Source organism: Cucurbita moschata, unplaced genomic scaffold, assembly GCF_002738365.1.
Source record: "Cucurbita moschata cultivar Rifu unplaced genomic scaffold, Cmos_1.0 Cmo_Scf00019, whole genome shotgun sequence".
Classification (NCBI taxonomy): domain Eukaryota; kingdom Viridiplantae; phylum Streptophyta; class Magnoliopsida; order Cucurbitales; family Cucurbitaceae; genus Cucurbita; species Cucurbita moschata.
The window spans coordinates 3,575,923-3,603,186 of NW_019268535.1; the positions used below are offsets into that span (position 1 = coordinate 3,575,923).

The 27,264-nt window shown below is 38.0% G+C and overlaps 4 protein-coding genes across 5 annotated transcripts; 2 read left to right on the forward strand and 2 right to left on the reverse strand.

The window, feature by feature from the left end:
• Positions 1-4,447: 4,447 nt before the first annotated feature.
• Positions 4,448-10,271, reverse strand: LOC111457136 (primase homolog protein-like). 2 transcript variants are annotated; one of them, XM_023099291.1, is made up of 14 exons: positions 9,784-10,271; positions 9,610-9,701; positions 9,471-9,526; positions 9,330-9,381; positions 9,143-9,247; positions 8,256-8,336; positions 7,563-7,643; positions 7,367-7,432; positions 7,155-7,271; positions 6,066-6,113; positions 5,731-5,816; positions 5,576-5,636; positions 4,743-4,833; positions 4,448-4,641 (listed from the first exon to the last, which is right to left on the reverse strand). In XM_023099291.1, exons 1-14 carry the CDS (start codon positions 9,995-9,997, stop codon positions 4,607-4,609), a joined length of 1,185 nt encoding a protein of 394 aa, XP_022955059.1. In that variant the 5' UTR covers positions 9,998-10,271; the 3' UTR covers positions 4,448-4,606. The 2 variants fall into 2 exon arrangements, with proteins under 2 accessions (XP_022955059.1, XP_022955060.1); XM_023099292.1 differs by having other exon boundaries at positions 9,610-9,696; positions 9,784-9,868.
• Positions 10,272-12,318: 2,047 nt separating this feature from the next.
• On the forward strand, positions 12,319-27,264 carry LOC111457139 (transcription factor bHLH52-like). Its single transcript, XM_023099296.1, has 2 exons — positions 12,319-13,840; positions 27,255-27,264. The coding sequence occupies exon 1, from the start codon at positions 12,602-12,604 to the stop codon at positions 13,433-13,435; it is 834 nt and encodes a 277-aa protein (XP_022955064.1). The 5' UTR covers positions 12,319-12,601; the 3' UTR covers positions 13,436-13,840; positions 27,255-27,264.
• LOC111457140 (putative receptor-like protein kinase At2g30940) lies at positions 14,318-16,331 on the forward strand. Its single transcript, XM_023099297.1, has 2 exons — positions 14,318-15,797; positions 15,971-16,331. Exons 1-2 carry the CDS (start codon positions 14,555-14,557, stop codon positions 16,306-16,308), a joined length of 1,581 nt encoding a protein of 526 aa, XP_022955065.1. The 5' UTR covers positions 14,318-14,554; the 3' UTR covers positions 16,309-16,331.
• LOC111457138 (C-factor) lies at positions 16,295-20,133 on the reverse strand. Its single transcript, XM_023099295.1, has 6 exons — positions 19,801-20,133; positions 19,314-19,466; positions 18,416-18,509; positions 18,028-18,110; positions 17,074-17,227; positions 16,295-16,726 (listed from the first exon to the last, which is right to left on the reverse strand). The coding sequence occupies exons 1-6, from the start codon at positions 19,948-19,950 to the stop codon at positions 16,491-16,493; spliced, it is 870 nt and encodes a 289-aa protein (XP_022955063.1). The 5' UTR covers positions 19,951-20,133; the 3' UTR covers positions 16,295-16,490.

Here is a 27,264-nt window from a genome sequence, read left to right on the forward strand (position 1 = left end):
TACACAGGCATTTCAAGTACTATTAAGTCTACTTCTATGTTAACACCTGATACTAATATATGACAATCTTTTGCTCTATAAGCAGCAATCATATTCACCCCTATCGGGGTGCCTACAGAGAATCCATGCAATAAAGGCTCTAATACAAACTTTGCTTGACTAACAAAAAAAAGTAGAAACAAAGGAATGCGTAGATCCTAAGTTAAACAATGTCAAATAAAGGTGCCCAAGAACATATGGTGTACCTGTCACCGTTGCATCAGGGTTTCCAGTATCATTGCTAGTAAAGGCATAAGCTCTTGCTGGAGGACAGTTCTGAAGGGGGTTATCCGCAATACGTAATGGCCTCTGTTGATTTTCAGCATCAATAGTACGACCTCCAGGACAATCCTTAGCCAAATGTTCTTCCTTTCCACATCAAAAATAGGCTCTAGATCGAGCCAAACACTGGCCCCAATGATTCTTACCGCACTCCTTACACATGGGCCTACTTTCTGACCTGTTCTCACTGTTCTGCTGTTCACGCCTAACATCACGACGCTGTCTGTCAGATCGTCTCTGTGTATGTGAAAAAGAGAATTCATTTCAGTCAGTCTGGTCGCAGTGTCGCTTCTGTCCCACTGGTGATGAAGGGGGTTCACGCAAACTATCAGGTCCTTCCATAGCCTTAGCTCCTCTCAGGGCGGCAGCGTAAGCGGTAGGCGTAATCGCCTCAACAGTGTTACGTATCTTTGTATCTAACCCCAGTACAAATCGCCAAGCTGTTCTGTAGTCCGTGTTCACCAATTTTGGGACAAAACGCTTCAGCTTAGAAAATTCCCTTGCATAAGTAGTAACAGTACGCCCCCTCTGACTCAATTGGGTAAACTCCTGCTATTTTCACAGTTGGACATCCTCTAGATAATATTCTTCAGTGAAGACATTCTTGAACTCCACCCACGAGACTGCACCACCCTCGGGACTAATAAGGTCGCATGTGGTCTGCCACCACAATTTTGCATCATCACGCAGCATAAACATAACACACTCCACCCTATGGGCCTCAGGGCAGTTGGTCAACACAAATACTAACTCAATGGACCTCAACCAAATCTATGCCACCGTTGGGTCGTCATATGCCCCCTTAAAAGTTTGAGGGTCACCCCTCTTGAAATCTCGCAGGTACCTAGCTTCCATGGTGGATGTAGAAGCATTTGATTGCTAGTTGGCAGTTAGATTCTGTATCACAGTTTGCAGTGCATCTACTAGGGCAGCGGTAGGGTCTGGTATGGCCTGAGGAGCTGCGAGTGGCGGAAAAGGCTGATCTACAAAATCCTCTCGTGCCCCATTACATCCCCTTCCTCTTCCTCTACCCCTCATCCCCTTCCTCTTCCTCTACCCCTAAGCGAGGGTCGTCCTCTAAGACCTCCTCCTCGAGTTCTAGGTGGCATCTAAACAGTGCACGTAACTACTAAGTCACACACTTATCTAATAGATTCTATAAACATTCGTAGTCATGCAAGTCACGCATACATACAACTATAGCATTATCATAACCATCCGAAAGTACATGACATATCATAATTCGTGCCAACATATAACACATGTATATTATATCATTCATCACAAAATACATATTCACTACTGCATACATCATTTTACTAAGAAACTTTAATTCTTAAAAAGGCATACCTGACGGTGACGGTGTGTTTGTTGGAGGACCATGGAAGTACGTTAGGTCTACATCGTAAGCCAGTCTACAGGATCTATAACCTAGGGCTCTGATACCAACTGTAATGCCTCTAATTTTCTAGACCTAATTAGTGACGTCACTCATGCATACATAACTCATTAAGCGGAAGCTCATCATAAATAACCTTGGAAAACACAATGAAGTCTTTCATAAAGGTCCAAAAATCCAAAACAAACCTATTCTACAAGTAAAACCTTCCGTAATAGAATTCAAAACAAATCTAAATAAAACAATGTTCAATGCTTTAATTTAAATTAGTCAAATAAACATAAACTACTAAAAATGCCCCTCGTCCACTTCCATGGTGTCCTCAGCTCCACCGTCAACCGTACATTGACGTCTTGCCTTTCTGGCGAGAATAAATGCATAGCATAATATCTTTTCATTTTTTGCAGCAAAAATAAATCTCAACATAAACCCTAAAAGAAATATAATCCGAACCCTTATAGTGTAGCTGTTAACCACAACTTCAAAGGTTCAACCCCTTCTTCTTGGAATATAGTTTTATCAAGTAGCTCGAATAGCTAAGTTAACCCCAAGGTAAAAGGTTCAAGCTCTTCTCTTCTAGTTCGTTTAAAAAATTTTGAATAGTTGAGGTTGGAATAGCTCAGTTGGTTAGAGCATGTTAACCCCAAGGTCAAAGGTTTAAGATCTTTTCTAGCTCTTCCGGTTAGGTCAAAGGACACTATTTACCAAAAACATATGATCCAACTGAAAACGACTATTTACCAAAAGACCTTACTGCAGACGAATCAAACTTCTAGAAAAAATGATTGTGAGAAAGTTGGACAAATAAGATTCATACTATCTTATGGAATAAAATATTTAAAATTTGGTTGGACAAAGTTGGACAAATAAGATTCATACTATCTTATCGAATAAAATATTTAAAATTTGGCTATTAACCACAAAGTTGTAAAATTTGGCTGTTAAAATATTTAAATAATGATAGTGAGATAATCAAACTTCTAGAAAAAATGATAGTGAGAACGTTTGGACAAATAAGATTCATACTATCTTATCCAATAAAATATTTAAAATTTGACTATTAACACAAAGTTTAAATATGATAGCCTCTTGAAACAAAATTCCAAAGGGATTGGAGAAGAAGAGATTGTCTCTTATGCACTATAGACCTAGAATTGCCTTTTATGCACTACAGGACAAGTTATGTCCATTGATATAACCATTACAAGCAAGTCGATCCTTCACGAGTGGTTCATAATTACAGTTGGGTCAAAAATCCATTTTACCCCAAAAATTACATCTTTCATCTTAAGTACCACTTATTTTCTAATGAACAATTTATTTATGATCTAATCATAAACTAAGTGCCTCTCGGGTCAATGAGAAGGTGGGGCTCTATTGTTCAAGTCCCAAAATCAGTACTTAAATAACAACTCATCTACTTTCCTTATATGGAAATGAGTGAATTCCATCTCATGATATTATGTTCCCAACTCCCTATTTGGTCAGAGTACTTAAGATAACAACTCATCTACTTTCCTTATATGGAAATGAGTGAATTTCATCTCATGATATAATGTTCCTAACTCCCTATCTGGTCAAGTCTCCAAAATGGTAGACATATTGAATCGGCTAAAAGAGTCATTCTCATCCATGTAAATTAAAGGACAAGCCCTCGTAGGTAGAAGTTCGTAACTCACTCAGGATTAAAATCGAGTCGCATATAATCATCATGTGAAATATTAATCTTCCCAATAAACGGATTTATAAAAAGAGATTAAATATTTCTTGGTCCAGTCTAATACAAACTCATTGTATAGGATACCCTCACTTACATGTCTTCTCCACATGAACGATTTGGTTCTAATCATTTATAACGATTACAAAGTGGGTCATATCAATAGTGTTACCAGAATAAGACACCTAACCTTATCCATATCTATAGACTCTTTATGTTATTATTTGAACATGATCCTCTTATATGTCAACCACATACGGTTTAAGATTACATTAATAACCTTGGATTTTCATACCATGGATAACAATTAAAATACAAATAAAATAATAAAAATTATTGTTAAAAAACTAAATAATTAATTATGAGGTTTTAGGGCATAAATCCCAACATCTACCCCTTCTTCTAGGGTACTCAATATAGTTGAAGGTTCTACCCCTTCTTTTAGGGTACTCAATATAGTTTTATTAAGTAGCCTGAGGTCCAAGGTTCAAACTTTTCTGTTAACTCATTTAGAAATTTTTGAATAATGGAGACTTGAATAGCTCAGTTTGTTAGAGTGTGTGACTATTAAACACAAGGTTGAAGGTTCTACCTTTCTTATAGGGTACGATGTTGTCACTAACCCCGATCATGGGTATTTATCAGGGACATTTGGTGGGCTTGAATTGACCTTGAGAGTCCAAATCCGAGATGGGCAAAGTCATGTGATGATAGCAAGTGGCTCTTAGTTTTGTCAAGCAAGGTTGATGGCTCAAGCTCTTCTTCTAGCAGTAGTTTAGAAATCTTTTAATAGTTGTGTTTGTTCATGTTATGTCTTTTTATGCCATATTATACATTATATTATTTTTTATAGTAAAAAGTTAACTCAATTGGTTAGAGCGTGTGACTATTAACCATAAAGTCGAAAGTTCAATCCATAGAGCGTGTGGTTAAATAATATAATTGCATTTGAGGGCCACTAAATAATTAACAAAAGTGGTTAAACAAATTAAACAATATAGTGATATTGAAAGATCGAGGGAATAGATTAAAAACTCACGGTAACTTTCTTCATAAGTTTTTATTTTAATTTCAAGTAAAATCAAAGTCGATATCAATGTTTCCACTGCACGAACGAAATGATCATTCCCTAATTGATATCGATTACCACTCAAAATGATTCTCCATAGTTACGAAGGCTCGTGGAAGCTCTCGAGGTCCTCTTCTGCAAAGTTGAAAGAGAGGAAGGTCATCAAAATAATTACCAAAACCCAAATCAAAAGCATTTTAAAAATGGGAATTTTCTGGAAATATTTGGATACCCACCTACTTGTATTTCATCTGTATCACAAAGTTGATATGACTTGGCATCTTCAATTGCTTTCTTTAAAGCATCTGCCCCCAACTGCACCAGAATCTGTTTGTAATAACACATTCAAATGCCAAAAGGATCAAAATAAATATCATCATCCCAAGAAACAAGCTTTGAATTAACGACACGATAGCCCCCCTCTTTTTGTCATCCCTGCCGTTTTCCAGATTTTGAACAAAAATAGTAAGAATATAAAACGTACCTCATAAACGATCTATAATTAGCTTTAGGATGCTCAACTTCACCTGGTTATTAACTCTCGTTTGGTTTATAACCCTTTTGGTTCATATTCTCTTTTATTTGGTTCATTTTCTCTTTTATTTAGTTCCCGATGCCTATATAAAGGCTTGTCTAGTATTGTTTTGAGGTGTGGAGTTATTGTCATTTTGTCTTTGCTTAGAGGCAATTGGGAGGAGGTTTGTTGAGAGACTTTGTAGCATGAGAGTGTGAGAGATACACTTGTAAACATATAGTGATTGGCTACCACCCGTGGATGTAGGAGAATTTCTTTTCTTCGAACCAAGTAAATCTTTGCATCTCTTTGTTTAATTTTTGTTTGTGGGTGTGTGAGTGCGATCAGTCTTGCTTCCGCTTCCGCAACAATTGGGTATCAAAACATTTTGATTGTGGCATTTGGGTACAACAAATGGTATCAAAGCATTGAAAGTTGTGGTATTACGACACAACAAGTGGTATCAGAGCATGGAATGTTGTGGCATTACGGCACAACACCAAACCCGAGCTAAAAAAAAATAACTTAAAAGAGTAATTTAGGGAGGAATGTAACCTCATTGGCATCTTTAAAACGGTTGAAGTCATCTTTATAAGGCCAATCTACCCGCCAACATCTGTTAACCAAAACAACAAAGCCACGTTATTTTGCCTTTATGAAAAACAAATCAAGCGTTAAGATTAACACAAAGTTCACAACTGAGTGGAGACCTATGTTTTCCAAGCCGAAGTGCTAGCTCTTCTGCCAAAGCTTGCCCTGGTTCATCACTATCAGTAGCCAAGATAATGCGGGGAACCTTTCAGGTTAATAATTTTGTTAGTATTTCAAACTTTAAAACACGTTTTCAAAATGTAAATTACAAAACGACAAAGCTGTTAACGTGCTTATTTCTAACATAAAAGGAAAAAGCAGCAAACTCGTTAATGAACACTCCATTTGATAACCATTTGGTCTTTTCTTGTTGTCCACTGCCTGTGTTTTCAAAATCAAGGATAAACCAAATGATTATCAAACAAAGCCTACCCGACCAGACCATATTATTTACCTTATCTAACAAGTCTTTGCAGCTCCATAAATACTGATATGCAGTATCCTGACATGTGAAACCATATAAATTAAGAACAATGAATTTGTAAACCATATGGGATCATCATAGCTAAACCTAATATTATCACAAAAGTTTTAACTTAGAATCAGTTCTTCATCTTTGGTTTCTATTTGAAAACGGGTGTAGAGCGTTTCTTATACGATGCTTTAGTGACCCTTCTTGTCATAACTTTCTAAAGATGAACCAATACACATCTAGTTTTTTAGATTGAAATTTAGTTTCTACCTGGTCCTTGAAATCCTAAAAATGTCATGCTTTGTCCTCGAATTTTGAATCTAGTTTCTAATTGGTCTCTAAAATTTGAAGTTTTTAACTTTTTTACGCTGAAGGACCAATTAGAAACCAATTCCAAACTTTCGGGATCTATTAAAAATGAAACTCAAAACACATAGAAATGTATTCAAATTTCAAGAACTAAATGACCAAATAGATAATAAATTTAAATCTTTGAGTATCAAAGGTGTGTTTTACTCCATTTTAAACCACATTTCAAGTTCCGTAATGTAACAGATCAAATTCACCACTAGCAGATATTGTTCTCTTTGGGTTTTTCTTTTTGGGCTTCCCCTCATGATTTTAAAATGCGTATGCTAGGGAGAGGTTTCCACACCCTTATAAAAAATGTTTTATTCTCCTCCTCAACCAATGTGGGATCTCACGATCCATCCCCCTTCGGGACCAGCATCGTCGCTGGCACTCGTTCCCTTCTACAATCGATATGAGACCTCCCAATCCACCCCTTTCGGGGCCCAACGTCCTTGCTGGCTCCACCCCTCTTCAGGGCTCAGCCTCCTCGCTGACACATCGCCCGATGTCTGGCTCTAATACCATTTGTAACAACCCAAGCTTTTAAAACGCTTCCGCTAGAGAAATGTTGCCACACCCTTATAAAAAATGATTTGTTACCCTCTCCAACCGATGTGGGATCAAGGGAAGAGAGAAATAGTTTAGTAGCATAACTCAGATAGCTAGGAATGATGTAAAAGCAAACAAGATAGGCATAGATGAATTTCTATAACACAGAACCTTTTGAATTGATGCTACTGCATTAGTTGAAACCTTAGTTGGGGCACCACCAGGAACACTGATACAATTCAGGAAGCCAGCTTCTTCTACTGAAAGTTTATCCATTTCACCTTCGACCTTAATCGACATACACAACATTATCAAAAATCGATGGAAAAATAGATCAAAATATAAAATACAAACTTACAAAACAAGGTATTGTGAATTCTTACAATGATGAGTTCATCTGCATCATTAATATCATCAATCCCATAAAACAATTTTTCTGTGCCCTTCGCCTGAATATTGATATCAGACATACAGATTAGAAAGCTTAGAAACGCTTAGAATTACAAGCCGAAGAACAGGAAGGAAGATGCTGGACAGTTTCTAAAATAACTCTGATTGAAGAAGGATTGATTGATGTACCTGCCAAAATTTCTTGTTTATGGTTCGGTACTTACAGCCAACAAGCTGTCCGTTTTGTCGATAAGTGAATGCAATTGCAGCCTGCAAGTGACCTTTAAACTAGTCACAAGTTGAAGCTACAAGGAAATGAGAGAGATGCGCTTGTGAGATCCCGCATCGGTTGGAGAGGAGAACGAAACATTTTTTACAAGAGTGTGGAGACCTCTCCCTACGTTTTAAAAAACCTTGAAGGGAAGCCCGAAAGGGAAAACCTAAAGAGGACAATATTTGCTAGCGGTGGGCTTGAGCTGTTACAAATAATATTAGAGCTAAACACTGGGCGATGTGTCAGTGAGGAGGCTAAGCCCCGAAGGAGGTGTGCACGAGGTGGTGTACCAGCAAGGACGTTGGGCCCCGAAAGGGGGTGGATTGGGGGGTCCCACATCGATTAGATAAGAGAACGAGTGCAGCGAGGACGCTGGGCCCCAAAGGGGGGTGGATTGTGAGATCCCACATCGATTGTGGAGAAGAACGAAACATTCTTTATATGGGTGTGGAAAGCTCTCCCTTGCAGACACGTTTTAAAAACCTTGAAGGGAAGCTCGAAAGAGAAAGTCCAAAGAGGATAATATCGGCTAGCGGTATTGCATCCACAAGGGTACGAGTCTAAAAATTCAATGAAAGGCATACAAACAAAAGCATTCTTTCAGGTACCTGACGATCGGCTGTTTGCATAACAACATTCCTTTTGAGAGTTTCCTGGGATATCATTCTCTTGCTGAAGTAAGTGATTAGCTGACAAAGAAACATCAAAACACTTGAACCTCAAATTCAAAGATAAATTCAACAGTTTGCATTAAGATCAAAAGTCTTCCTAGTCTTATTCATCGTAACATGTAGGACTACCTAGCAATCAAAATTAACCGTGTTTCTGTCAAAAGATTGCACAAGTTAACCATTCAAACAATACTAATGTATCAGTCCAAGCCCACTCCTAGCAGATATTGTTCATTTTAGCCCGTTATATATCACCATCAGCCTTACAATTTTAAAACATGTCTACTAGGGAAAGGTTTCTATACCCTTATAAGGAATACTTCGTTCTCCTCCTCCAATCGATGTGGGATCTCACAATCTACCCCCCTTGAGGCCCATCGTCCTCGCTAGCTGGCCTGGTGTCTAGCTCTGATACCATTTGTAACCACCCAATTCTACCACTAGCAAATATTGTCCTTTTTGGGCTATCCCTCCTAGGCTTTCCCCTCAAGGTTTTTAAATCGCATCTGGTAGGGAGAGGTTTCCACAACCTTATAAGCAATGCTTCGTTCTCCTCTCCAACAGATGTGAGATCTCACAATCCACCCCCCTTGGGGGCCCAGTGTCCTCACTGGCACACCACCTGGTGTCTGGCTCTAATACCATTTGTAACAGCCCAAGCCCACCGCTAGTAGACATTGTCCGTTTTAGCCCCTTACGTATCGCCATCAGCCTTACAGTTTTAAAACACGTCTACTAGGGAGAGATTTTCTCTCCAACCAATGTGGGGTCTCACAACTAACGTATTAGTCTTATACATAGAAATGCAAAGAAATTCGAAGTACCTCATCACCAAGAGGCTCCAAAATAAGACTCTTCTTTGCAGTTCCTCCAAACAACTTTGCAGTTCTGCTGAACTCATTAAACGCCAATCTTCCATCTGCAAATATCTAAACCAAACAATCATTTGGCTAAGAAATTCTCATGTGTTAATTGCTACATAAGAGATTGAACATATTAATATGACGTTACCCGGCCTGCCCAACCACACTCAGACTGGAAACACCTCCACATTGCAAAATCTCTGTTCCCAATAACAAAATGTAATTCATGAACAATTTACTGCCAATCAATCCTCACAAAATCAAGGGAAAAACAGTAATAATCACTTGCCCTGTTGGAATTACATGTAGAGATAAGCTCCTCTCCATTAAGCGCCCACCCTTGCACTGTTCAACCATCAAAACAAGAATATGGATTTGATTTTCATGTATAGAAACCACGAAAGGCATAGACGGGAGGAGCAGATAACCTTGGGACAGAGCAGGCAATAGTATTTTCCAGGAGTACATTGTTCATCACAGACTATTCCGATAAGATCCATTTTCTCCATTAGAACCTTCACTTTAGATTCGCCCATAACATTAACCCTAAAACCGTAAACAAAGAAAAAGAGTATTATAACAGGACCGAAACGATTAAGTACCTGGTGGTGGCGATGGCGACGGCGGAGTAGGAGAAAGAGCGCATGATAATCGGGTTGGGTAGAGTGGAAGAGAAGGGGAAGAGAAGGAGAAATTGTTAAGCGGATGAGAGAAAATGGCAGGGCGATGATTGAAGTTGAAATTGAAAGGGGTTTTCATTGGCATTTGAATCCGACGGATTTGGAGAACAATGGGGAGCAGAATCGAAGCTGCCATATCCGCTTTCTTTGATTTTTTTCTTTTTTAAACATAGTTTCAGATACTTTTAAAAGGAGGAATCGGTAAAAAAATATTAGGGTAAGAACAAACTTTTTTGTTTTTTCTCCTGCGCAAGTCCGGATTCACACAATCCCTTCCAATTTGCAGGACATGTAGCCGTTCTTCTATCCTTCAAAATTCTGCGAAAGGATCTGGTTTCCATGCTGATCGACTGTTCCTCGGTTCTGGAGTTGGGAGTTTCTGAAGAAATGGGAGGTCACGCAATGTTTCTGTATCCATGATTCGGAGTATGGTGGTATTGTCCAAACGATTCATAAGATGAACTTTGGAATCAAAAGGCTGGCTTGGTTCTCAGGATTGGATTGAGGGAAATTATGAGTTAATCTAACGGTTCGATAGTATATATTATCCATTTTGGCCTACTCCGTATCACTGTCAGCCTCAAGATCTTAATAAGAAAGGGTTTGTTCCCCTCTCCAACTAATGTACCTCACAATCCACCTCGCTGCTACGGTAGCTCTAATATCATTTGTAACAGTAGCCTACCCTTAGCAGATATTATCTTATTTGGGTTTTCCCTTCTGGGCTTTGTCCTATGTCGAACAGTGAGATCTCACATTAGTTGGAGAGGGGAACGAAACATTCTTTATAAGGACGTGAAAACTTCTCCCTATTAAACGCTTTTAAAAATCGTGAGGCTGACGGTGATACATAACGAGCCAAAGCAGACGATATTTGCTAGTGGTGGGCCTGGGTTGTTACAGATGGCATTAGAACCAGTCAACGGATAGTGCGACTGGTCGGAGTAGGGCTAGACCTTCTCCATAGTAGAGGCGCTTTAAAACCTGAGGGGAAGCGCAGAAGGGAAAGACCGAAGAGAACAATATATGCTAGGAGTGGGTTTGAGTTGTTACAATTAAGCCTTGTTAAGAGTGTGGGAAGATGTTTGGGAAATTTGTAGGAGATGACGAAACGATGAGCTTGAATGGGCATTGCAACAACTCAAGCCCACCATTAACAAATATTGTCTTCTTTAAGTTTTCCCCTTCGAGCTTTCCCTTAAAATGCATCTGTTAGGGACAAGATTTGTTCCCCTCTCAACCAATGTGGGACCTCACAATCCACCCCCTTCGAGGCCCAGCATCTTCGCTAGCACTCGTTCTCCTCACCATTTGATGGCGTCCTATTAGATTATACAAGGTATTCAGACCATATAGACATCCAGAATCGAAAGAGGATACGAAAACATGAAGTCTTTCGTCGACATTACTCAGTATGCTTCTTATTCTAGGATAATGCAATTTGTATATGGTTCTTCCTTAACGGCCTCTACATTCTTTCCTGAAACCTAAGGATTGTGTCCTAAGTTTGCAATAATATTTTCAATAACCTTTCTTAGAAAGGAGGCCGAATGGCCAACTCCCATGCACCGTGCTCGACAAGGCTGAAACCCAACTAGGCCTTGCCCGAGTTACAATGCGTCTCAAAAGGGTTGGCCTCTTGGCTCATCCAACGATTTGGGGTCTTACCTTAGTTTGAGTTCGATGAGATTTTGGGCACGAGTGCAAGAAGAAGCATACTAAAGAGCATAAAAAAGGTGAAACGGCAGATGCCACTCAATCTTTGAAAGTTCCGCCATGGTTTTTGACTTGTATCAAGTATCATCTTTCGATAGTCTATTACAAGCAAACATTATAAGTAACAAAGATGATCATTGGAAACGAAACGTAATGCCCAAAATAATCCTCAAGCTCACACGTCTAAGCTATTTGTAGAACATTTATTAAATGCAGCTGACTTGGCATCACACTGATACTTAACCTTCTCTTTTCTTTACATTAGAGGGCGTTTGTTAGATTCTTGATATATGTTACCCCATAAATTAAAGTATAAAATTCAATTTTATATTTAATAAATCAATTAATTATTATAAAACTTAATTAAAAATTTATGGATTATTAGATTTTTTAAAAAAAATTTGAAATGGGTATGAATTTTTGGACGTGTATTGTTTGTTTTGATCAGTTGTGATAGTCCTATGGATACCTTATGTTCTATTTATTCGTAGTGACAAATTTTTCGTTGCATAAACATTTTTCCAGTCTTATCACAGTCATGTCAAGATCACGATAATGCATGATTAAAAATATACGACCGCGACACTAAACACCAACGATAAAAATATTAGTAGTTTCTGTTCGGATCAATAAATCAAATCTCTCTTTTTGTGCTATTCCTGCTCGTAAAGCAGGAAAAAGACAAGAAAATGCAGGTTTCCAACCTGCTATGGATGCCACTTTGATTGAAATCTTCGTAATTATACCAAATGGTTCTTTCGAGAAGACAATTCAAGCTATAAACCTTTAAAATGAGATCGGATTTACATGAACCGAACCAACCCAATCCAAAGTGAAAGGATGGAGGCGCCAAAGCCAATTCATGTCTCTCTTCCATTCCCACCAAAAGTAACTAACAATACAAATTCACAGTAGAGAGAGAAAATCGTGGGTTCAGAAGTTGGGGGTTTCATGGAGATTAATTATAACTGTTTCCTTATTTATTCCAAATTCAAAAACATCCCTGTTCTTCTTTTCCTCTTCAATGGCGGCTCTCACTTTTTTCTCCAATTTTTACTCTGACCCTTCTTCAATCAATCCCCAATTCCCCTATTTCTCCCCCGAAATGTCGCCGGACCTCTTCTTTCTCCCTCCACCGCACCTCGATTACGTCCCTGCCATGCCCGATGACTCTGTTTTTATCCCGACTGTTGCTCCGTTCTTCGACGACGCTTCTCCGTTTCTTTTCTCCGACGTCTACCCGTATTTCTCCGCTGGATTCTTCCCTTTTGATGAATTTGAGTTTCATTACTCCAAACGCCAGAGGATCGTGCTGGAGCAGAGTTTTTGCTACGGTGGAGTTGGTGGTAACGTGGGTGGCGGAGGTGGCGGAGGTGGCTACTTTCCTTCGGGTTTGTTGGATGGGAGAGTGGATAATGTTGAAATGATGAACAATGGCAATTGCTCGAAGACGAAACAGTTGGTGTCGCCGAGTAACACCTTATCGGTGCAGACGATTGCGGCCCGGGAACGGCGGAGGAAGATTACGGCGAAGACGCAGGAGCTTGGAGAGCTGATTCCGGGCGGTGTCAAGATGAACACTGCTGAAATGCTTAATTCTGCTTTCAAATATGTCAAATTCTTGCAAGCCCAAGTTGCCATTTTACAACTTAAGCAAGAAACAGAGCATGAACTAGAAGAACAAGAAACAGAGGATCTGCAGATTCTTGAATCCGCCATGATTCAAGAGAAATTATACTCAGAAGAACAGTGTTTAGTTCCAAAAGGGTTTGTTCAAAATCTTGCTAATTTCCCGGAGATTCAATCCCATCCGTCCATTTCAAACTCCATCAATCAGATCCTTAAAACAAGCGGCTAGAAAGAACAGTTGAGAGTGATCAAATGCAGAAGTATCTTGTTCATCATTTTGTTTTGTTCTTTGTTGTTGTTATATAGAATCTAAGGCTTTAGAGTTTTCTTACCCATTTAGTTTAGTTTAATTTAGAGATTAGTTTCTCGATGAGATGCTAACCTCGTGATGATCATTATCTGTTCTTTGTTAAACTTTATCATTTGATTAAATGAAACCCCTTTTCATTTTCTTGCTTCGTTTGTATAAGCAACTGACTTGCGAAATTTTCTCGACTGCCAAATCATATGTTTATAAATAAGGAATACGTCTGTATTGGTATAAGGTCTATTGGAGAAGCCAAAAGCAAAATCATGAGAGCTTATGCTCAAAGTAGACAATGTCATACTATGGTGGAGCGTCGTGGTTCCTAACGTGATATCAGAGTCATGCCCTTAACTTAGCCATCAATAGAATCCTCAAATGTCAAATATAGAAGTTGTGAGCCTTGAAGATGTAGTCAAAGTGATTCAAATGTTGAATAAATTGTGTACTTTGTTCGAGGGCTGCAGAGAAAGGGGTCGAGTCTCGATTAAAGGGAGGTTGTTCGAGGGCTACATAGGCCTCAGGGGAGGCTCTATGGTGTGTACTTTGTTTGAGGATTGTTGGTAGGGTGTCCCACATTGGTTAATTAAGTGGATGATCATGGGTTTATAAGTAAGAAATTCGTCTTCATTGGTGTGAGACCTTTTGAAAAAGCCAAAAGCAAAACCACCAGAGTTTACGCCCAAAGGGGACAATATCATGGTGGAGTCGTGGTTCCTGACACCAAACACCTATTTTTCCATGCCATTTGCTTTGTTTCTCGAGAAAATATCAAACTTTCCCGAGAAAAAAAAAATCTCCAAATTTTCTCGGAAACCAAACACAGACAAAAGTAAAACATCTAGACAAAGATTATCACTTTCAACTGTTCTCTATTTTTCTCCAACATAACCGCCATAGCCTCCGAAAATGGCGGCTTCCACTTTCCACTTCATCACCAACCGTCAAAACCTACAAAGAACAGTTAAAAAAAAAAACACCAAACAATTTTATGTCTTTTCTCAAACTTCCTAAAAACTCAATCTTAATATCTCAGAATCATCAATGGCGACCATGTCTGCGAATTTCATCTTGTTCCTCTTAACAATGGCGGCTTGTTCTTCTGTTATTTTCTCTGCTTCTGTCATTGAAGATCTTAACACCTTACACCCACCTTCGGATTTCAACTCTACAATCTCCAAAAACTGTCTTTTAAACCCTTCTCTTCGTTACTGCTCTACTTCTCCAATGAATCTCATTGAAATCTTCAAGTCCTCCATTGTTGCTAGCCATCTTTGCAACGATTCCCGCAACCCCAATTGTGTTGAGTCGTTTCCGAAAATTGATCTTCGTAGTCGACCCAATATTGCTCCGTTGTATTTGTCGTTTCATTTCTTTTGGAAGTACTGTCCTCTGAGTATCCTCTCCATTGATCTGTCTAACAATTCTTTGAAGGGTAGTTTCCCTATTGATGTTTTGGAATGTAAACAAATAGAGGCTCTTGATCTTAGTCGAAATGATCTCGTTGGCGAAGTCCCGTTTCGGATTTTCTCTGATCTTACTAACCTGACTACTCTAAATCTGTCTTACAATCAATTCTCTGAAAGTAGGATCTCTGATTCAGAGTTGTTCTTTAAACGGTTTAATTCGTCGAGTTTTATAAGTTCGGGTCTTCTTCCGGATCATAGGAAGTATAGAATGAAGGTTGTGATTCTGTTGATTGTGTTTCCCATTCTTGTGATTGTGTTAGTGTGGTTCTTGGGGTGGCTTTGCTTCCACAGGCCTGATTTCTTGCCAAGGATGTTGAGGAGGAAGCACAAGTTCACGCCGGCGATGCTCAGGGCAGCAACCGACGGATTTTCGGAGAAGAATTTGATAGTGAAGTGTGAGGGAGTTGATATTTACAGTGGAGTTCTAAGAGGTGGGACTGAAGTGAGGATTGAAATCTACAAGAATGGGAATTCAAGGGAGAGTAGGGATGAGTTTATTGAAGAATGCAAGATCTTTACCCAATTGTCCCATAAAAACTTGGTGAAAGTGCTCGGTTGGTGTCACAACCGACGAATGAGAGCCCTCGTGATCGAGGCATCTGAGGGAGAGAGTGTCGACATGTGGCTGTCGAGGTCGCGTCCACCATGGAAACAGAGACTGAAAGTAGCCAAAGGAGTGTTAGAAGGTATGGTTTATTTGCAGGAACAATGGCCTGCTGTTGATTATGATCTCAGGACAGAAAGCCTCTTGTTGTCCAGAAAGCTAGTGCCATTGATTTCAAGGTTCAAATTGGGTCATCAAAATTGCAGCTCAAGAAGTAAGTCAATCTAAACGAAACTCTACACATGGTCTTAAATACTACAATCGAATCATTCGAAAAGATTAATAGTACTGAACTCCCGAAATCACTAAACAATTATCCGAGTACGTTTTTCACGAAATCTAGCATTCATGTAACTAAGGAAACTAACATGATAATTGATGTACCAGATATCTACAAGTTCGGTGTGCTCTGGTTTGAAATGATAGTGAATAGGCAGCTACGGGACGAGATCAAGCGAGATGAATCTAGTTTCATTAGAAACATAAAAACACAAATTTCCAAGAATTTGCAGGCAGTGATCAATGAATGTATAGAACTACAGAGAGAAAGCATGGTGAATCAAGCAAAAACAGCAATGAACCTGGCATTGATGTGTACAGATCAATCACATGGACATCAGCCAAATTTGAAATACATATATGACACTGTAACTAGATTATCAAGTAATCAAAAGATGCAGGAAACTGAGAAAATTAGGCATGAGAGGATTCTATCAAGAAAATAAGAAGGTATATTTATGTTGTCAATAACTACAAAGAACTCTGAAATCTATTCAAGTGGTTCTTGCCTCGTTTTCGATATTCAAGTCGTTTCGTATTTGTTAAACGTATTACATAATCATGCAATCATAGCAGATCAGATCACCAGAACTTTATGTAAAAATGTAAAACTAGAGAGAAGTTCATGTTACCAAGGAATTTCCTGACCATCCCAAGCAAAAAACTTTCCATTGTCTTGGCTCTTTGCATTGTTGATGATTGTCATAAGCTTTTGGACTGAAAAATTTTTGGTAAAAAGTTTGCCTTCAGGAACATTTCTCTGAAATGGCCTAGACAGGTCTGTGTCCACTGTGCCTGGATGCAATAATATGCATATGATTGGATCTTTCTTCCTTGCGAATTCAACCGATACGTTTTTTGTCACTGTGAAAGCAAAAAGAGAATAGATTTCATATAACTATACGACGTCGAAATGCATAATGTTTAGTCCCTGTGTCTATTATGCATACAAATAACTAACAAGTTTAAAAAATATATAATATGGTTTTACCAATATTTGTTGAATATGATTTCGAATGTCTGCAACGAATGTGTATGTGTGTCGGTATTGTAGATGACTCGTTTTGCTCGATTGAAGAGCATGGATGCATGTTATCATGCAGAAAAGTAATATAAGCAAGAAAGGCGAAATATCTCTCAAACTCAAGTTAGCCCAAGGTGGATGGGAAAGGAATATGCATATAATCTGAAAAGGCCACAAGAAACTATACATTGGTTAAGTGCGGTCTTTGATGCTCGATAAGAGTGCCATCCCCCAAGACGATTATCTCCGATTGATCCCACCCGAGCACTTAAATTGGCAACGACTGCAATATCTCTTTCTGTTCCAGAGCCTCCTCCAGCCTTCAGAAAAGGCCACAAATGCTGCTCATATAAACCATAATCTACAGCAGTCAGTGTGCTAAATGTTGAAAAATCCACCAAGAATTTAAATGACTGACAGAAAACATATACTTGAGTTCAGAAAAAAAGAAATTCAATTGGTGGTTTATTTTGGTTGTCCCGTAACAACCCAAGCCCACTGCTAGCAAATATTGTCCTCTTTGAGGTTTCCCTTTCGGGCTTCCTCTCAAGGTTTTTAAAACGCGTCAGCTAGGGAGAGGTTTCCACACCCTTATAAAAAATGTTTCGTTCTCCTCTCCAACCGATGTGGGATCTCACAATCCACCCCCCTTCAGGGCTAGCGTCCTTGCTGGCACTCGTTCCCTTCTCCAATCAATGTGGGACCCCCCAATCCACCCCCTTCGGGACCCAGCGTCCTTGTTGGCACATTCTCCGGTGTTTGGCTCTGATACCATTTGTAACAACTCAAACCCACCGCTAGCAAATATTGTCCTCTTTGGGCTTATCCTTTCTGGCTTCCCCTCAAGGTTTTTAAAACACATCAGCTAGGGAGAGGTTTCCACACCCTTATAAAGAATGCTTCGTTCTCCTCTCCAACTAATGTGGGATCTCACACCTTCAGACTAAACCGCGTTAGTATTTAGTTAAAGGAATAAATGCTCTTTCCTTTCCCAAAAGGAAATAAGAGACGGCTAGTCTGAAATGCAATAACTATCTCGGAATTATTTCAGCTATATGTGCATCTTCAGGGATGTAGTTTCAACTGAATAAAAAGAAAACAAGTTTTTAAGGATTCAGAATGGTATTTGAGCGAGTTTTACCTTGATCACTAGGATAGGACCAACAGCATTAACCTCATAAGCATGAAGCAAAGAAGATTTCTCCACTTTATTCAAGGTAGTTTCTGCATTGGGACCAGAGCATGATCAATTGCTTAGATCATGACTTCTAAGTTTCATGAACAAAAAAGAAAAAAAGAAAATTATTGACTACAATTATCAATTCTGTTACATAAATTAGGAACATATCTCCATTTTAGGTCGAGATCTAGCTTAAACTCAAATATATTTATCTGAACTAAAATGAGACCTTGATTTCACCAACAAAATGTCGGCTACCATGTTGCGTGAAAACCCAACGGCACGCTGAGGACTGTTACCGTTATGCTGTTCAACCAACCAATGGATTTTTAATTCTCAGAAGAAATACCTGGTTGGAGTACATTAGGAATTGAAAGAATCCCAGATGCATTAATTAGCAGATTCAACGATCCATATCTTTCTCCAATGGACTTTGCAGATTCCTGAAGTGCATTGTGACATTGGATGACAGACAAATATTAGAAAGTTTTACATGAAATTCATGAGTTAACAAAAATACTTAATCAAAACCAAGTAGATTTCTAAACATAGAAATTTTTATCGTATACTGCACAACCACCTAATTCAAGGCTTCAAACTTTTAGCCATCTGAAAGAACCCAGAGTATATATTTCAATACCAGTTTATCCAAAACTATCTCGGTAACAACCCAAGCCCACCGCTAGCAGATATTGTCCTCTTTGAGCTTCCCCTCAAGATTTTTAATATGTGTATGCTAGAGAGAGATTTTCACACCCTTCTAAAAGGTATTTTGTTCTCCTCAACCGATGTGGGATCTCACAATCCACTCCCCCCTTGGGGTCAGCGTTCTGTCTGGGACTCATTCTCTTCTCCAATCGATATGGGACCTCCCAATCCACCCCCGTTCAGGACCTAGCGTCCTTGCTAGTACACCGCCTCTTGTCCACCCCCTTCGAGGCTCAACCTCCTCGCTGGCACATCGCCCAGTGTCTGGCTCTGATACCATTTGTAACAGCCCAAACCCACCGCTAGTAGATATTGTCCTCCTTTCGCTTTCGCTTTCGTGCTTCCCCTCAAAGTTTTTAAAACACGTCTGCTAGTGAGAGGTTTCCACACCCTTATAAAGGGTATTTCGTTCTCCTCCCCCATCAATGTGGGATCTCACAATCTCCATATACCCAACAAAATTACATATAAAAATATAGCAACCAATGCGATGATTTCCAGATAAAGATAAAAACCATGTTAAATTAAAAGAGTGAAACCTTAATGGTGCTTTCATTGGTCACATCCAACTCTAGAATGCAAAGGCGCTCAGAAAACTTGTCTTTTAACTCAAGAAGCCCTGTAGCTTTTCCAGGGTTGCGACAAGTAGCAACAACATGTCCCTTTTCATTCTTCTCCAGCAAATGTCTAACCTACACCAATACAAGTTTAAAATCAATTTTTATTTGTTAAGCTGCAGCCAAAGTAAGTAATGAGTCGGAGCAATTTGGGTCAATAACTCACATCCCTTTCAGATTCACAAACATGAACAGCAAAAACTGATAATACTCAGAAAATCAAATCAAACAATTCATAACAGTCCACACCACAAAAACAGAGAAATAGGAATGAAGAACTTGAAAGATTTCATTGAATTCAAATGAACCTTTGATCAACTTCAACTGAATCCTCCGCGAATAGCGAGAGAAACAAGTAATTGAACCGGAATAGAAATTGTTAGGGAAAAGAAAAAACAGAAGAACTCACAAATTCGAGGCCAATTCCTCTGGAAGCTCCTTGAACCATAGAAACTCCGCCTTCCCATTTGGCAGCAAGAGAGGAAAAACTAGCTCTCCGAGCCAACGATCTGAGGGTTCCAGCGGCGAACATTGGCTGATTCAGAAGTTGAAGCTTCATATCCTGATTGGTTTTCGAAGCGATGAGTGTTGAATGCCACAGGCATCCATTATGGAGCTTCTTTGAAATTAGTTGGAGCCTCTTCTAGGCAGTAAATGCAGCAGAAATGGCATCCAGAGCTCCATGGCCGAACTCTTGCAAGAATTGTGGCTGCCGTAGCGCCACATCTGCGGAATCTGTACAACGCACTCTTTCGTTAATTAGAAGCCTCCTTGGAAGTTAACCGATGAATGCGTGGTTTCGGATAGAGATTTCAATTCAAGCGCCAGGCTAATGGACCTATCATCATGGGTCGACCGGAAGGGCTCGGCTGCTGGTTGGGTTAGCTTTTGGTAATTATGCCGCACTTGTTCTAACCCAACAAACAAATCCATAAAATAAAAAAAATATTAAACGATGCCCCGTGATTTAAACTAAGAGCTACAAAATAAATAAAATGCAACTATCCTAAAACAAGTTTCATGGTCTTCAACACGACGTAGCTGTCATCTGTGTAGGGTGTCTTGCCTTTACTTCAAATATAAGAATAGCACAAGCCTTGAATATTTTAAGAAATAGTCAGTAACACGTACAAACTGATGAGACCTATCATTTAAAACCATCTTCTATTATGCGGCTTTTCAGTCTGGACAATTGGATGTATAATACTTCTCTACACACGACCCACACGTGTGAGCATAGGTCCACTAGGCGTGTTCACACACCCCTGGGTCTACTGATCAAGCTAGCACTCTCTGAGCTATTGCTCGACACTCGAAGGGAATAGTGACTATTGTAGCATCATGGTAAACATGATGGTCATTTCAGCCTCATAGCATACGCGTTCGTACTCGTCATAAAAGAGAAATATCCCAATGCACGTGAACATACAATTATGCATGAGGTTCCTATATTTTTCATCGTAGCGTAATAAATCATGCAAGACAACTTCCATTCTTTCATCACATATTACACTCGATAATATGCATACATAAACTCTTATAAAATCGTTCCATTCATAACATAACTTTCAAATCATGGCATAGGAGTTGTGCATCATAGTTATTTCAAAACATATCATAGCATGTCATGGCCTAATATAACATATCATAGTAGATCATGACATCTCATAACATAGTATAACTTTTGGTAACATAACATGACATTTCATTTATACGATAATATTATTTGACATATCGTATAGCGACACATGACATAATATCACATGTTAAAACATATCACACATATGATAGGTGCAAGGTCACTAGGCACGGGTTATTATACATAATGTAATTCTTCCAACCAAGCCTATAGTAGACTCATTTACTTGGTTGGCTTTAAGCCGAAGCTACTATGATCTCTTGATGCTAGCTTAATGCTCGTCTCTAAAATTTAATCCTACCTAAGAAGTTCCACAATCATAAATTAAAATTCTACTACCGAAATTGACTTATCTAATTTTGCTTAAAATAATTTAAATTAGCTAAAAGGTAGTCATACTAACTTTAAACGCTTTCGAAGAATTGAAACTAGTAGAAAAGGGTCCGATTATATCAAACCCAAGTTGGATCAGCTGAAATGCCAACCTGGAGCAGTTAGAAAATATATTCTCCGACTGGCTTTGAGCTGCCTTAATGAGATGAAAAGGAGAAATTGTTGTAACTTAGTAAGTAAAGGAACCCCTTTCTCAACCTAGATGTAGGACAACATTTTTTTTTTCTTTTTAAATTTTGGGTTATTACAATATAACCTATAGAGGAAGAATTAACAATTAGTCGCATCCCCTTCAGTACATTTTAGAGCATTTTAACCCTAGTGAAGGTAAACATGATTTTGGTGACCGATCATATGGACACAACAAGAAATAGTAAAAGCCTATCTAAGATGAAAATAACTAAAAGAGATTTAAAACGGGCATGCAACTATGGACAACATGTCCTAGACAAGCATGACCGAGACATCCAGCATGTGGCTATAGACAACACGCCTTGGACAAACATGACAGTAACACAAATCACAACGTCTTGAGTCTACGAGTAGAAACTAGAAAACTTGGATGAGTGTGTGCTTTTAACATTGAGACACCGTCGGACAGAGAACATAGCATCGACTTAAATTTTCTTACAAATTCAACAAATATATATTTTAAAATATTCAATTAAACGATAATAAAACTTCACATAGTTTGCTATCAAATTCAATAGGTATAATTAGATAAGTGTCGATGTCAATCAAAAGCATCTCAATTATTTAAGACATTACATTCAGGATATAACGACCCATGTCGTTATCTTCAACATAGTCATATTACTTACAACTCGCTTCTAAAAGTAAAAACTATCCTCACAGACCAACACAACACAAGTTGTCGGGTCATCCAACACAAAATTGCTCCTAGCAAAACACATTTAACCATGAAATTCTTACAATTAATGGATCCTGATCTCAACTCATTTATGTATCCCTCTTTTATTCCGATATAAAAAATAATAATAATGTCATTTTTCGAGGAAAAAAAGAAAAAAAAAAGTTTAAAATAATTAATGAGCTATGAGTTGGCTGTTTCTCTCTCTACACATAAATTAAATAAAATTAATTAGTTAAAATAAAATAATAAAATAAGTAATGAAATTGGGGTGGCTGCTTCACATGGCAGGACACTTGGTGTACTAACACACAACAGTTACCCTACGATGGACCCTCTTTGTGATGGTCACATCCCAACCACTATTTTTTTTTTCCCTCTACAATTTTTAATATTTATCTTGTTTTTTTATTAAAAAAAAAAGTTAAATCATTAACGATACGTACCCAGAATTCAGATCAAGATTCAAAATCGGAATTCAACACCTGATGGTCCCGACATTCTCTTGCATCTCCGTTACTTATGTTACTTACTTCTCATTTGTAAGAATGAAAAGTATCGCTACAGATCAACACGTGATTCTAAGAGTAAAGACTATCTTTATAGACCAACACATGAATCCATCCAATAGTGGTGGACTTATTGTGAGACTCCACATCGATCGAAGAGATGAACAAGTGTCAGCGAGTACACTGACATTGGGCGGTGTGACAGTGAAGACACTGGGCCCTGAAGGGAGGTGGATTGTGAGATGCTAAATCGATTCGAGAGAGGAACGAGTGTCAGCAAGTACACTGAGCTCCGAAAAGGGGATGGATTGTGAGATCCTACATCGATTGGAGAGAGAAACGACGCTAGGCTCCAAATGAGGCAAATTGTGAGATCCAACATCAATTGGAGAGGGGAACAAAACATTATTTCTAAGGGTGTGAAAACATAGTAAACACGTTTGGGGGAAACTCGGAACGAAAAACCCAAAAAATACAATATCTGTTAGAGGTGGACTTGGACTGTTACGTACCAAGGTCATTTCAACATAGAGCTGCTCTTGACTCGTAATTTAATGATTGAGTCACTCAAAAGAAAAGTACACGTCATTGGTACACGCAGTCAAATCAAATAAAAATAATAAATAAATAAATAAAAAAACAGCGAAACAGAAATTATGACAAAAAATATGTACATGTCACAACCAAACCTATACAAATTAAAACAGTATTTCCCCCACAATATGAAAATGTTTGGAAAAAATAAAAGAATTATATAATTGGTCACAAAATATTTGATACTGCCCCAAACACTGCCCTACAGAGGGGGGATAGTGTGTTGCTCAAGAAGAGAATCCCAGTTTTATTTTGTTTTCCTCTGCCCTTCTCATGTCCCAACATGGGGCAGCTCTTTTGTCCTTACCCAAATAAATCCCCATTTCAGTTATATTATTATAACCTCCATTTTTTTTTAATTCAAAAACTATATATTATAAACTTTAGGGTTTATTATTTTTATTATTTTTGTATAACATATTGCTAAAGGACCACATCAGAATCCTTGCTGTCTCACTATTAAATTAAAAATCCTCAAAACCTAGACTTACATAATTTTCAAAAATATAATTATTTAATTCTTCTACTTTTATTTATTTCCTCGACTTATTAATAAATAAAAAATTACTCGTCCCTAATTAGTTTTTCTTAACCCAGTCCAACTTAATCTTGCATGACAAACACTGGTTTGAAAACTCAGCCATGCTAACGGTAAGAGTTCAAGCTGACTACTATATTGTCTTCTTTGAACTTTCCATTTCGGGTTTCCACTCAAGCTTTTTAAGACGCGTCTGCTAGAGGTTTCCACACCCTTATAAACAATTTTCTGTTCTACTCACAATACATCCCTTTCGGGTCCAAACGTCCTTCACTAGTACACCGTTTGGTGTCCAGCCCCTTTCAAGGCTCAGCGTTCTCGCTAACACACTGCCTAATGTCTAGCTCTGATATCATTTATAACAACTCAAGTCTACTGCTAGCAGATATTGTCCTTTTTAGGCTTTTTCTTTCGGGCTTCCTCTCAAAGTTTTTAAAATCATCCACTAAGGAGAGGTTTTCACACCCTTATAAACAATTTTTTGTTCCCTCATAATCCACCCTCATTTGGGGCCTAACATCCTCATTAGTATTCATCCCCCTCTAATCAATATCGAATCTCACAATCCACCCTCTTTCGTAGTCAAACGTACTCACTAGTACACTGTCTGGTGTCCACCCCCATTCGGGGCTCAGCGTTCTCGCTGGTACACTGTCGAATGTCTAGCTCTTATACATTTATAACAACTCAAGTCCACCATTAGCAGATATTATCCTCTTTAGTCTTTTCCTTTTGGGCTTCCTCTCAAAATTTTTAAAATCATCTGATAAGGAGAGGTTTTAACACCCTTATAAAGAATGTTTTGTTCTCCTCTCCAACCGATGTCAAATCTCACACCGACCTTACACTTCAACACAAAAGATTCAAAAACTTAGGAATCCCACCCATTAACCCTAATAAATTTCGAACAAGTGTTTCGAGTTCCCCTAACGTTCTTCTCGTCATCATTAAGTTGATGAGATAGAATGAATGACCTTTTTAACTTATATAGAACATCACATCTCATTCATTTCTTCTCCTACAATGAATACAATTGGACCATGATGACATTCCACCACCCTCCACAACACATATTTGATACCTTTTTCCTTTTTTTTTTTTTTTTTTTTACTGTACGGTTAAAATAAACAATGGGAAGCTGAAAACCCAACAAAGAAACGTAAGATTATAATCCATCAACGACCACTTTTTGTTGCATTGGGATTGTCATGTCAATGTTGAAAAACTTACCTTCTTGTTGAGGGTAAAAAGTGAAAAAAAACAAAGAAGAGAAGAAGATAAAAGTGGAGTTACTAGGGTTAGGGCATGAGATAACAAATAGAATAAGACCATGATTGGTGTGGTAAAAAGTAAAAAATATATATAGAATTGGAAGAAAGTGACTGATGAGAGAGAGAGAGAGAGAGAGATGACGGTAGATTCTAAAAACGTCTCGTCAAAGCCTTAGAGATTGGTGATTCTCTTCATAATTATTGCTCCACTTCAAAACTTCCAAATCTATAGATTACTTCCAAAAAAAAAAAAAAAAAAAAAAAAATTATTAGAGGTCAAAAGAATTTGAAGGGTTATATTTAATCGGTTTTTAGGGTACCCACAACAGAGGGTGACGCCCGAGTAAAGAAGAGATACACCATTAAAGTAAAAAGTTTCAATTTTACTAAATGATTTAGTTTTGGACGAGATTCCCCTCTCCAACTAACGTGGGATCTCACAATCTACTCTCTTCAGAACTCAGCATCTTTGTTAGCACTCGTTCTTCTCTCTAATCAACGTAGGACCTCACAATCCATCTCCTTTCAAGATCCAACGTCGTTGTCAGCACACCATTTGGTGTCCACCCCCTTCGGGGCTCAACATCATCGCTAGCATAGAGAGAGCACACCATCTGGTGTCCACCCCTATTTAATTTCTATAATTATTGCTCCACTTCAATACTTTCCAATCTAACAAGTACTTCAAAAAAAAAAATTATTTGAGGTAAAAAAAATTGAATATTTACATTTAATCGGTTTCTAGGGTACCCACAAAGAGGGTGACGTTGAGTGAACAAGAGATATATAAATGAACTTCAACTACATTTGAATGAAAGTGATTATAAAAATATAAAATTACTACATATATATATATATATATACAATATGCACCTTTTTTTTTTTCGGTAGCCAAATCATCGGAATTTTACACTGTAACAGTAAAAAGTTTCAATTTATACGGAATAATTAAGTTTCGAATTTCTATCTAGCTCTAAACGAGATTTACGAGACAATAACTTAGATCTTTTGTTACATTACTTCGAGTTGAAAGTTAAAGCTGTTTTCGTACGATCTAATTAACTTTAGGGTAGGGTTAGATGATGTTCGTGCATGGGTCGAGAAAAAGAAAGCATTTATAAGAATATTACAAGCATGATGTTGATTGTTAATTATACCCTAAAGACTAAATGAAACCTTTGGAACACCATTTTCCACACATTATTTGCTAACTTTTGGGTTTCTATATTGATCATGAAAAGTGGAGAAAAAAAGGGTTTTTATAAATTTCAACCCCACAATTGAATTATTACACTATACCCACCAATCTCTCTATTAGAAAAGTCAACTCATGTTGACTTTCAAAAGACGAGTGGAAGTCCCTCGAACAACCTAAAAATAATATTGTTGAAGTATCAGCTTAATGATATCGACGTGGCTCGTTCTACTGTTGTAAGTTGATTTTAGCGGTATCAGATGCAACGTTACTAAAAGTTTTAATAATAACGACGTTGTACACCGAGTGAAAGCTAATAATTATGTCAAATTTAAAAAAAAAATTAATTTTTTTCTTTCCTTTTTGGAACTCAAAAAATCATTTAGTTAATTAGTCAACGAAGTCAAGATTTAAATTTTTAAATTTTGTGCTAATTTTAATAATGGGAAAGAAGGGGCTTTTGCACATGGTTCCTTGCACTATTGCCAAGGAAAACACAAGACTTTGAGTGTCCTCATTTTAAAGAAATTTAAATAATATTTATTACCTATTTATCTCGGAATATTCATATGACCTAATAATCCGATTAGTTTAAACTACCCGATAAAAGCTGAGTTGAGTTGAATTTTTTTTTCAATTCGAATTTAGTCGAAATTCTGGAACACTAAAAAATTTGGGTTAATTTTCAGGTTGACATTTTTTTGATCGGGTCAATCCAATCAAACCGAAAATAGGGTTACAATCCAACCTAACCCTACTCTATTTTTAAGATTACGGTGAAATTAAGAATATTTTACGTTTATTACAGTGACGAGGTGTGAATTATAAATATTTGATATTTAAATTTTATGAGATTTTAGCTA

Excerpts from the sequence above, each read along its gene's own strand:
- LOC111457136 (XM_023099291.1), bottom strand. The coding sequence starts at position 9,997 with ATGGCAGCTTCGATTCTGCTCCCCATTGTTCTCCAAATCCGTCGGATT. Across the intron at positions 9,702-9,783 it reads GTCGCCATCGCCACCACCAG|TGAAGGTTCTAATGGAGAAA; the intron begins GTACTTAATCGT and ends GCGAATCTAAAG. Across the intron at positions 5,637-5,730 it reads CTTCGGCTTGGAAAACATAG|ATGTTGGCGGGTAGATTGGC; the intron begins GTCTCCACTCAG and ends TTTGGTTAACAG.
- LOC111457139 (XM_023099296.1), top strand. The coding sequence starts at position 12,602 with ATGGCGGCTCTCACTTTTTTCTCCAATTTTTACTCTGACCCTTCTTCA.
- LOC111457140 (XM_023099297.1), top strand. The coding sequence starts at position 14,555 with ATGGCGACCATGTCTGCGAATTTCATCTTGTTCCTCTTAACAATGGCG. Across the intron at positions 15,798-15,970 it reads TCAAAATTGCAGCTCAAGAA|ATATCTACAAGTTCGGTGTG; the intron begins GTAAGTCAATCT and ends TTGATGTACCAG.
- LOC111457138 (XM_023099295.1), bottom strand. The coding sequence starts at position 19,950 with ATGAAGCTTCAACTTCTGAATCAGCCAATGTTCGCCGCTGGAACCCTC. Across the intron at positions 18,510-19,313 it reads CCAATGAAAGCACCATTAAG|GAATCTGCAAAGTCCATTGG; the intron begins GTTTCACTCTTT and ends AATGCACTTCAG. Across the intron at positions 18,111-18,415 it reads TCCTAATGTACTCCAACCAG|AAACTACCTTGAATAAAGTG; the intron begins GTATTTCTTCTG and ends GTCCCAATGCAG.